Source organism: Amblyomma mixtum, chromosome 3 (genome assembly GCF_055824585.1).
Source record: "Amblyomma mixtum isolate Tamu chromosome 3, ASM5582458v1, whole genome shotgun sequence".
Lineage (NCBI taxonomy): Eukaryota > Metazoa > Arthropoda > Arachnida > Ixodida > Ixodidae > Amblyomma > Amblyomma mixtum.
In genome coordinates, this window is record NC_143014.1 from 180,510,176 (window position 1) to 180,522,141 (window position 11,966).

The 11,966-nt window shown below is 49.5% G+C and overlaps 1 protein-coding gene across 2 annotated transcripts in view; it reads left to right on the plus strand.

Moving 5' to 3' along the window:
* Window positions 1–10,578, plus strand: part of LOC149352907 (uncharacterized) — a 45,733-nt gene extending 35,155 nt beyond the window's left edge. The window contains exons 3-4 of one of the 2 annotated variants that reach the window (XM_089577253.1): window positions 6,728–7,084; window positions 8,432–10,578. In XM_089577253.1, coding sequence (XP_089433379.1) covers window positions 6,728–7,084; window positions 8,432–8,627 — 553 coding nt within the window. In that variant the 3' untranslated portion in view covers window positions 8,628–10,578. Of the gene's footprint in view, window positions 1–6,727; window positions 7,085–8,431 lie in introns of those variants that run through there. The other variant, XM_089577254.1, reaches the window with a different exon arrangement.
* The last annotated feature ends 1,388 nt before the right edge of the window (window positions 10,579–11,966 follow it).

The window sequence follows — 11,966 nt, forward strand, 5'->3', positions numbered from 1 at the left end:
GTTTTAGTGGGGCCTACTGAAATGCCCAGATCTTCCAGAATTTCAAGGAGGTCCTCCACCTTGAACTTATCCATCGCGGATCACACCTTGTGCCGCTAATCCCCACTAAATTACAAGCTCTAGCTGGAAGCGATCAAAAGACAAAATTGTCAAAATTTCATTTCCCAGATACCCAAACTCTCGCACCTAACATCACCCGTGTTAGTGCGGTCTGGCGAAATGAGTGGCAAACATCGGGCACTCACCCTGTCGAGTATGGCTGACGCCGTCAGTCCCGTAGCTTCCATCCAGATGTCGCCTGTGGCTTCAGATCCCCATCGTTGATCCACAGTTGTTGGGTCTTCGGATCCCAGGCTTCGAATCCCAACGCTGCCAACCAGTTGTTACAGCTCGGGTAGCGTGGCCAGTTGTTGCGTCACCAAGGGGGCTCGTCCGGGATGAGGAAAGTCTGAAGCTCTGAACTTTGGGTAATAGGTTCATCCATTGGCTCTGGGCCCTGGGTAAAAGGCTCATCCAGTCGCTCTACGTCATGAACTCTTAACTTTTGATTCCTTGCTCTTCTTTTGTAAATTTTCGTAAATAAGTGTCTTAGTTTCTTGCCATTAAACCTGCTTGTTTTTGTATTCCCCAACCTTCGAAGCTTCAGACTTTCCTCATCCCGGACGAGCCCCCTTGGTGACGCAACAACTGGCCACGCTACCCGAGCCGTAACACTATCAAGTGTTGTGATCGTTTTTTTTTTTTTCGTGAATGCGAGACACGAGACTGCAGTTCTCCTTCTGACCAGTTTGAGATAGCTGGAGAAGGCTCTTAAAAGGTCCATTTTTATTTCTTGCGTCACACGTGGACCAAGTGTATTGCACGCCGATAATGACATTCGAGTCCAAAAACCGCAAGCTGTATGGTATTAGCGGAGCCTTGTTCGTAAAATTAAATAGTTGATGCTCGTTCCTGAAACGCTCTAGGATTATTTCCACACACAAAGAAATTCCTACATCGGCCCTTGAAGAAATGAAATAACCAACAAGGTACTAGAAGCATACAGTGACTTCCGTTTTCTTGAAATCTTCGGCTTTCCTACGATCCCCTCAGCACGAAATATCTCTGATAATACAGCTACTATATACATGACCCAAAGGTCATTCCTTCTTTTTGTCCATTCAGAATGTTTTAAAGTTTAATTAACAGTAAATTAATCGTGTAAACAGCCAAGAAAGCTTCCTACGCTCTTTCAACACATATTCTGGAGAGTAATAGTGCCGAGTAAATCGACAGCGTCTTCAACCGCCTTTATGCGCTCTTTCAGTGAGACATTGTACTCTAAATCCTGCTTCGTCTGCATAATACCGGTGCACAGCTCTTGAAAGTAAATCACTTTATTAGACTTCCACACGGCTGAATAAATTATCAATCTTCAGAGGCATTAAGGGGGCTAAAGAAAGTCAGCAAACGACCTTCTCCATGTTCCGTGGTCTTCCATTGTTACTCTGAATGAGCCACATTGTTTGCCGGTTTTCAGTGAAAAAAAGAAAACAAAGACGAAACAGTTTCTTTCAGCAGCTGTGCATGCGCTTTCGCATGTGCACTGAGGCTTCATTTTGTTTACATCGACGTCGTCACACTACACACTACAGTTGGTTGACTGTCACGACTCGCTCTTCAGAACCAAGAGTCTGGCGAGAAGTTCGTGCTAAAAACGGGAAAAGAAAACGCGCCATTTGTTGGTTTCGTTTATTAGGGTTTAACGTCCCAAAGCGACTCAGGCTGTGAGGGGCGCCGCAGTGAAGGGCCCCGGTAATTTCTTCTACCTGGGGTTCTTTAACGTGCACTGACATCGCACAGTACACGGGCCCTTAGCATTCCGCCTCCATCAAAATGCGACCGCCGCGGCCAGAATCGAACCCGCGTCTTTCGGGTCCGCAGCCGAGCGCCATAACCACTGAGCCACCGCGGAGGCTCCAATCGTTAATTGTCACCGAAGTTTTGGAAGCTAAACTGTATTTTATGTTCCTCTAAATCTGCAATCATCCTGGTCGAGTTACAGGCGCACACACGCACGCACGCCGGCACACACACATACACACTTCACAAGGAATTCAAATTAAAGATCTGCCTGTCTTCGCCATTATCAGTCTAACTACGTTCATCGCAGGACAAAGGCCAAATCTCTCTCCCATTGATCTCCAGTTAGCCCTCTCCTGTGCCAACTGCGGCCACCACGCTACCCACAAACTTCCTAATTTCATCTGCCCACCTGACTTTCTGCTTAGTTCGCCGTCTCTTTCCCACTAGACGTGCATTAATTTTTCTGATGAACTTGCGCACATTCAAATTGATCGTGTCGTCCCGCACGTTACACAACCTTAAACCGTAAAAAAGGGAACAAAAAAAAAATAAGGGCGATTTGTCAGATAAAGCAACTCCTAAGTCTATGCTGAGTAGGGAGGGGGTAGGCTTGAAGATCCTCTCCCAATCTCAGTGGATACAGCAAGGGAGGAAGTTTGCGAAGGAAAAGGCTGGAAAGGACTGGAGAAGGCCGACTTGAAGCAAATTTCAATAGCTTTCACGTCAACGCATTCGCCCGGCTGTGAGGTGGGGCTCTCGTATCTCTGCTGGAGCACCCCGTTGCTGGGCGACAGCGAGGCGCCAAAGGCACCGCAGGTGCCACTGCACAAGTCCGGAAATAAGCCGTAAACACCCCTCAAACGAGGCCTTCCAGCCGATGGCGCCGACCGTTTGTCATGACGTCGCGCATAATCCCCTAGCGTGGCATCGCAGGTGGCTGGCAGGTGCCTCGGTGAAATAGCATTACCAGTGATGTCATGACAACCGGTAGATGTCATGAGGAGTGTTTGCCGCTTCGTTCTGGAGTTGTATCCAACTGTAGCACTGTGCATGTTTGCAAAGACGGTGCAGACCCACTTAACGCGAAGACGATTTTCATCGCGTCAGAGCATTACAATGAGGCTTTTATTTTAGGTTTTAATTCATAAAAAAGAAGCATCCTCCAATTTCTTTTCTTTTTTTTTAGAGAAGGTGCGTTAGACAACCCTTATACATCAGGAAAAGCAAGCCAGGTTGTTACAGACTGAAGCTGTCATAAAAAGGCTATTGCCAACTTGCGAGATCTTCCGAAAACGCGTATTATTCGCATTCGGCGGAGACCTATTTTCAGCTGCCACATAACAAATGCCCTGACATATGCTTTGTTTAAGGTTGGCAGGCATTAGACAGCTGATGCTGGTGAGAGGACAGAAGTGGAGCATGCAAACAGTGCGAATTCAACTGGAATTAAGAATCGGTCTCAGGAGCCTGAAGCAGCAGACCGTGGTGGTTCGGCGCCGGCGAGTCGTTTTATACATATACGGAGCTCATGAGGACGTGCTCAGTCGACCGATCAAAAGCAGCTCGCGTATACTATGCGCGGTTTTAGATGTTCGACAAACGCAAAAAAAAAAAGCTTTTATATTCCTTCTGTGTTGCTATCGTTTTTGTTTGTATTTCCTTTTCTTATATTGGCGTAGTAATTCCGCTCCATTGCACAGCAGCAGTGGGTCGCTGGAGCACAACAGGTACGACAATCATTGCCAGGAATTCGGGACAAGCGCTTCTAGTTCTCTTAAGTGTCCCCACGTGCCGCATGACTTTGAACATACAAAAATAGCGCGTTGACATTATCCGTGAAGTCAGAAAGAGAACGACCGAGTGAGTGCAGAAGAGAACGTGATAGGCCGCTAGGCTTAGCGGCCCTTTCTGGGCGCTGTCCCGAATTCCTGGTGATGAAACTTTTAGAGCACTTGTGACTCGTCTGCTACCGCGCAGACAAAAGACCACTAAGTAAAATACAGGCTATCACAAGCTTTAACACGACATAAAAGAGGTATATACCAGTCAGCAACCCCATTTATTTTTGCAGCTTCAACGTTTGCATCCGGCACGTGTGCCTGAAACGGTGCATGGGAAGGCCTTAAAGTGCCTTCGGCAGTGAATTAGGCCCCGGCGTCTTGTGAATAGCCACATGTTATTCGACATCACGGAGTTTTCTACGTTTGATTCAAGCACATAAGTCGCCGCGCGTAGAAATGGAAAGCACATTTATATAAGGCCGCTATGTCGTCTCTACTGCTGGCTTGACATGTCCTCGGGAAGCGCGACCGCGCGGCACGCTGGCAGCGATAAAAGAAATCTTGTCCGGCCCAGACTTGCCAAGACGCGGAGAATATTAGAATACAGCTTGCTGTCCAACTGGTAAGCTGCAATCCTGCAAAAAAAAAAAAAGCCAAACTCGGCAAACAGGCAACATTTATGCCTTTGAAAGCGCCATGTCGTTCTACGAAAAATGAAAGGCTTGAAAACCGTGCGTAGAAAGTGCCACAACTGCGGCACAAATATATATATATATATACATTTGTCCAACTTCACGTGAGCTTCCAAGTGTATACCCTGATCGCTCTTGTCGAGGTCGTGCATGCGTGTATAATTCCCGGTCCAACAGAGAGCAGTGCTTACCCCTCCGGCTATTACATGTCAAGAACAATACGCTGACATTCTGAATGCACGTTTTTGCCAGGCTGTCTGCGTAGTCACGACAGTGGAGAAGAAGATCTCAAAGAACATCGAATTATTGTTGAACACTGGTGGCCACAGGCCCAATCAGCCCGTGCGCTAAGAAACTGGAAGTCGCATTACAGCGTATGCGAAAAGTAATTTTTCATAACTTAATCGGATACGAATAGTACAGCCTTGCTACCTAATCGAATGTGGATTGGATCGAATATTGAAACAATCGAATCGCGTACGAATCGAGTATATTTACGCAGTGTTATTCGGGCAAGTATCGAATATTCTTGCAACGGATGTTTCGATAAAGCTAAGCGTTATCGGCAGCACTGCTGCACAGCGATACAACTTATGGAGTTTTAGGTATATAGCTGTCAAAAGACGTAACACTAGAGACTTAGGCAACAAAATATCACTATGCTGACCTTTTGACCGTCATGTCCCATGCATCGGAAAATTACCTTTTTCTACGGACGACGACAAGGAAAAGCTAGCGCCACACCTCAATCGATGAAAGGGGCGATAGCTAGGAATGAGCCATGGCGTCTGACATCGGGCATCAAGGCACGGTATTCCTGAGCACGCCCCCTCCGCGCAATATTGGGTGCCATGTACGAGCATTATGAACGCCGCATCGCAGAGCTGAACGCTCCATACCGCCCTTACCAAACATGCACGACAGCATGTTGTGTGGCGTCGAAGTGGCCATTCCTTCTGAAACTCGCGTCGAAGAAGACTACAACATGCCTTATTCTTACTTCGTGCCAGTTATTCGAAATCTATACTACGACTTGAGAGAACATTCGATTCGTTTCGAATAATTTTCACAGGATCTGTTCAGTGAATCGAATAGAAGGATATTCGATTTGGAATTCGAAATTTTCGAATATTCGCACACCTCTAATTACAGCCACTAGACGCGAATCGATAGAGAGGTTATGCATAGCGGATACGGATGAGCGGAACGGAGCCACTACGCCTGCGCAGTCCTCGTCTAATAATTCAGTATACTTCCACCGAGGACATGTCAAGTCAGCAGTAGAGATATAGCATTACGGATTTAGCATAACGTCTCTGTTGTGCTATATTCCTACCATTTCGCATGACAAAGAGCGTAATCAAGATCAAGTGAATAAGCGCTGCTTAATAGTGCAGGTGCCAGCACGTTGAGCTGGAACAGTGTGGGTGGAAGCGAGGAACGCTATAGTGGAATAGTACTTGCGTTGGAAACACGCCGTCAACAGTCATTGGCAAGGAAATTACCGAAATTTACACAAATTCTCAGGCCGCATACCGCCACTACCTACAGGGCGCGGCGTCACCGGCCAACCATCCCATTCTCACCACAGCCCCCTCTCTCGAATGGTCGAGAAAGGGCCACATCGATCCTTTCTACATATCCACAAATCACCAGATTATACAAACACAGCCGCACGACGCAGCACCCCTCCCCCAGCTGTACCTTGTCGCCCCAATCCAGCACCACATGGGTGACAGCTACAGACGGGATTCAATTCACCCTACGTCCTCTCATGTTTTCACCCCCCCCCCCCCCCCACACATTGTAACACCTGTGGCGAGCCAAAATTGACGCTCTTCCACTACCTGTGGGAATGCCCTTCCCCACAGGCAGCTCCCCCATCCCCATTCCTTGCCGGCATTGACTGGTGGACCGGGCCATACGTGAAGCTCGCGCCCGTTGACTCCTGCTGGACCAGTACAGGACCACCCAAGCGCCCTTTCTTTTGCCCAATAAAGTTTCCAACCATCCACAGGCCCGACCAGTGTAACAATGCGCACCCTCGATGTAAGAACAACGCGGGAAGGATGGCGTCCCGGACGTTCACATGTGATGAAAAGTGAATACCGCGTTAAAACACTGTTCCTGTTGTGTATGTATTTAATAGCGGAATCCTTCGAAAGTAAAATCAGTTCAAATGACAGTCATTGTTGGGGAGAGCCGTTCGCAGCTTGCACCACGTCACAACCTACAGTTTTCAAGTTTTAGAGAGCTAAGGAGTGGCAGGACGCGTGTCGTGAACAAAATCAGCGCTCGCAAAGCGTGATGTTCCATTCTGAAACTGCCGCATCGCTGGTAGCCATCAGCATGCGCTTTCTACGCAAACCAAGTCGGCTACAATAGCGAGGGATGTACTCCAATTCGCAGGGCTGCCCTGCACCTGTCCGTGGACCTGGAGCAGAACACGATGCACAGGCTGCTGCCGGAGACACCGGAGGGGGACGGCAACGCGGCAGCCGCGTTGTTCGTCGAAGGCGCTGGACCCGCTAAGGACTCGACCGCCGCCGCCAGCAGTGAGCAGGCGTCCGGTAGCGGCAACGGCACGGCGTTGCCCCCGCCGTCGTTGACGGACGACGGCAGCCTTTTCGCCTGCGCGTCAAGGGTGACGCACGCTCGGCCGCTGCGCGCGCGCACCGTGGACGGCCTCTGGAAGGTGGTGGTCAATATGCACAGCCCGCACGGCCGGGGTGCCTTCCAGCAGATGGTGCGCACCGAGGAGTGCACGTGAGTATGGCACTATACCATGCTAATTGCGGCAGTTTTCGCCGTCCTGGTGGTGTTGAGAGGGTCGACCTTAAGCCTTTTTAAGATGTTTAGTTTTTCATGCGGATGCCATTGCTGTTACCGAAGCGATGATGCTGGAAAAAAGAAAAGAAAAGCTACCAGGCGGCCATCATAGAGGCTGCAAATTTTAGCGTTCGCTGTTCGCGTTAGCTGTTCAAAGCTGTTGGTGAAAAAGGATGTTACGCGGCAACACTGCCAGAAATGAGCCACGGCAAGGCAGAACTGGGCGCATTATAGCGGCTGCTATCGTGGCCCTTGATGACAGAGTCATGTAAGGTGTGTGAAAGGTCCATCTACTCACGCTGCAAGGGAAGTCGAACAGAAGAGTGCGGTGAGGGGCTAGTTGGTACGACAAAGAATAACTGCGCAAAAAAGGACGGGACAAGAGAAAGAAAACCACACAAGAGAACCAGAACGGGACACACGCTGCGTTTGTCCCGTGTGATTCTCTTTCTCTTGTCCCGTCCTTTTTTGCGCAGTTATTCTTTGTTCTCATAAAGTCGAACAGGATATAGTTGGTAGTTCATATTTGGAAAGGGCAGCGCATCCTTAAGACACGGACTGAGCAAGATAGGACGACACAGCGCTGTGTCGTCTTATCTTGCTCAGTCCGCGTCTTAAGGGTGCGCTGTTTCTTTTTTTGTTGTTTTGCTTTGTTTTTTTTTTCAAATACTCGCGCTCTTCGCCCGTGCGGGCGCCGACCGACGTGAAATCGGCCAGCGTCCACCACACGGACAGTGCTGTGAAAACGAAAGAAAATCAGAACGAGGCGTCGTCAACAAGTGTCGGTGTAATGAGCACGGCGCAAGCAGCAATTGTGGTTCATGCGTTGGACTGCCTCCTTATGCGGGTGCCAGGGAGGCCAGCCTCCGACGTTGCGTGAGCCAAAGGGCATTGTGCAATGACTCGTTATCAATCTCTGCTCTCTCGCAGCGCCTCTACTTTTCAATAGAGTTTTCTTCTGCTTATTTGAGGCGTGTCACCATTGAAGGTGCGTGCGAACCACTCTGAAATAAGTTTAACGATAGAAAGAAAATTCTGGTGCACTTTGACGGGCCGACACTTTACAAGAGGCGCAAGGTTTTAGCTCGAGAAAGTTCAAGAAGCGCATTGTGCAAATAGGACTGCCCTCCGAGCGTTGCACATAGATCCGCCTCCGCGGACAGTCCAGTGACGCCTGTGAGCGGCCCCCTCCCCTGCGTCGCCGTCTCAGTTTTCGCTGGCAGCACGCGGCATCCGCGCAGCGACGACTGACGCGTCTCTCACCCTCTGTACATGCCTCCGCAGGGAGCCCGGCGGGAGCTGCAGCAACTTGGTGAAGTCGTCCCGATGTGTGCAGAAGTACAACCTGCACCGGCTGGTGGTGTGGACGCGCCAGGAGGGCATCCACATGGACACCTTCCGCCTGCCGGTCGCCTGCTCCTGCTACCTGGGCAAGGCCGATAAGAAGGAAACGCTGCGTCGCGGCCCCGGCAGGACCTAGCCTGCTGTTTACTACTCCGCTCCACTCGCGCATTTCCCTAACTTTCCTGATACGTGCAGACCCAAAGAACCGCTGCACGCTTGGTTGCTGCCTGGTAGCTCGACCTATGCTTAGCGATTTAAAGCGGGTCGACACAAGACGACGCCCTCATTGTGCTACGTGTCCAGTGTCGCCGTCGTATTGCTTCAGCCCCGTACGCAGTTGCCAGAGGAAGGGTGTTTGCACGTTCTCGTGCGCCGCTTAATCGCTCGCTGTGGCATGTCACCCTTTGCAGCTGGTGCAATGCTTCTCTTACTTTTAAAGCAAACGATAATCCGTAAGTTTTCACTGGGGTGCGTGTAATAACTTTACAGTGATGAATGAGCAAAGCCGGCGAAGCCCTTGAGCAGACAGGTCATGGCGTTCGCAATGGTGCCAGAAAAGTCAAAGTAAAGCCTTTGTAAAACGAGCTGCTGAGAACACCATAGCTGTTCCCTGGACGTGGTGGGAGGTCGTGGCGGTCTGTAGCAGACGCTACGAAAACAAAGAAGGGCAAATCGTCTTTGTGTATATGCTCCCCTAGAATCAGTTTCGGTGACCTCGTAGATACATTTAGGCCCGCGTGCTTTCGTGAGCCTCCCGTAAGTGCAATTTCGTAGCAGCACTTGCAAACTAAATTTGATATACTCCGATCATTCTCGGTTTGTAGCTCTATGGAACCTGTTAAAGATAGAAGTGACGCAGCAACGAAGCCGTCCTCCTGATATGGTCAGGAGTCAGCCTGGGATGAAAAGAATAGAACAAAAAAGAAATATTGCACGCACGGCGTAAAATCTGGCTTGCAGCCCCTAATTCAGAGCGGCGCCAAACAAAAAGAAATAAATTTCACTGCCAGGTTCGGAAGCTCTGCACAAACACAAGAGAGAAGGAAACGGAAACAACGACGCTCTTATCTCCGGCGCACGAAGCGAACGGCAACTTGTTAGTTACATAGAAACCCTTCGTTAATCGGTCGCTTGTCATCTGATGCTCTACAACCAATCATGCGTTCGCGTCGACGACGAACAAACACGATTTCTTGCCAAGATGTCCATATCAAGAGACAGTTTATGCTCAAGGGCCAAGGATGTACTTATCTGTTTTTCGGCCCTGAGGCGCCGCCGAGCAGCCAGTTTACTGCTTGCCGACCAGTACGTGATGTGCGCCTTCGCACTGTGCAGTAGCGTTTTGTCTAAAAGTTATGCACACGAGACGTATTTTCGCGGGTCGTCGAACCCATGGCACGGCGCTTCACTGTCTCAGCTGCGACAGGCTGACTACGCTAAGTGAAGTTACCGACCGATTTCTGGCTGCCGTGTATATGCAGCCAATTGTTACGAGCCGCGGCTGGTGGCGCGCAAGATTTATATCTAGCCAGGTTTCTGCCACTGTAAATCGCGACCTCATCTTATTTTCTATTTTTAGTTCGTTTATGCCACGCGAGCGGCAGACTGATAACATCTGCAATTTTACTTTCCGCCCATCCACCCTGTAAAATAAATAAGATGGGTTACGCTTCCGCATGCACTACATCTCGTGTTCTGTTAGTTCGTCATTCAACATTCGGTTTTGGTCGATGCGAAACCCTGCCTTTGCAGGGATAGCACGGTCTCTTGTTCCTGCTGTCTCTACCTATGCTCGATTGTTCAGCACGCCAAAGAGGCTAGCTGACTTATAAAAAAAAAAACAGCTCCAATGCTCGCTGCCTTCGGCGGCTTCTTTAATTTTTATATTGTGATTTGTGCCCCTGCTGCTCAGACCTGCGCGCCTACTGTGCCCCAGATTTGTTCGAACAGAAAGCAGAGCCTGTCTGACTGTTCTAAGAATCTTGGCGGAAGGTAGAAAGGCGGATCCCATTTCGCCGCCAGCTGCTTGCGCTTTTGTAAAATGTGTACCCATGTTTGTTTTTTTTTTTCCTCCAGTGTCTCTTCGCCAAAGCGAAACTGAAATAAAGATACACGTTTGTAAAGATTCTTCTCCGGCGTGATTTATCAGTACCAAGCCTCTGCTACACCGACGCCTTCACGCATCCCTGATTGGAAGGAGGGTATCAGCACAAAACGAAACTCGAGCACTCTTTTAAGAAGATTGTCATATGTTGCACGCTGATAACCAGCGGCTAGTCATTGAACTAGGCGAGACGCTTGACGTCGTAGCACGAATCACGCCAGTTTGCCTCAAGGGCGAGAGCAGACACCAAAAACATTGAATATCTTCGTTATTTTGCAGCGAGAGTTGTTTATGGGAGCCGGGCTACGCGTCGGTCCGTTCTGCAACCTTCCTACCTTCACCATTTACCCCCGTGCTTCCCCATCATCCGCGCCCAGCGCCGCCACCGCAAGTTCCCCTCCACTTCCTAGCTTCCGCAAAGCGCTGACGTAACACGGGTGAGGGAGAGCCCGGCGGAAGGTGAACGAACGAGAAGGGAACTGACAGCGCCGGCACTCACATGCCGCACACGTGCTTCGCAGCACACCGCGGAAACCCTTTCTGATAGCCACTCGCAAGTACAGAGGACATTTAATCGAAGGAAGGGGATTAAACAAAGCTAAGCGAATGGATCGGTATAGAGCGAAAAGAATATATATGTATATACACGCAAAATGCACAGTCCTGGTCTGAAGTCTCCGGCCCTCACGGTCGGTTTTGAACCGCACAGTGGGGCACTCACGGCGTCATTAACGACCAAAGGGCCTTGAAAGGACAGGACGAGGGTCTCGCCTCACATAAATTCACAGCTTGACGGATGTCTTTCACGCTACTGTACACGGCTGAAAGGAAACTATGCCCTGAAGGTTTTTGCCGGGTGCGTACATTATACGGAATACAGGAATGCAAAGTGGGGTTAGAAGGAGGAACCTATCCAGTATCATGTACAGCCTTTGCCAAAGTAACCAGGCTGCACGGTGTGCTTCTCAGGCGTATATTAAAGCTATATTATGCCAGCCCTCAAGCTCTGAATATGTATATGCTAAGGAGAACCCCTGTCCTCACTTTCAAAGAACTTTTCGATCTTCAGGGAAGCCGCAAGGGCTGCACTATACGAATGAGAAGCAAACCATGCAGCCTGGTTACTTTTGGAAAATACTCTACATTGTACAGAAAATAAATGAGCCCGAAAGAAGGAGGGCTCCCAGCTCCAAAGAAGTACCGCGGGTAGAATTTGTACAGTCGAATCTCGGTAGGGGGGTTAATCACCTTTGGTACGTTTGTGGTTTGGTGTCTGGGGTTTAACGTCCCAAAGCGACTCAAGCTATGAGGGACGCCATAGTGAAGGGATTTTGAAATTTCCACCACCTGGGGTTCTTTAACGTGCACTGG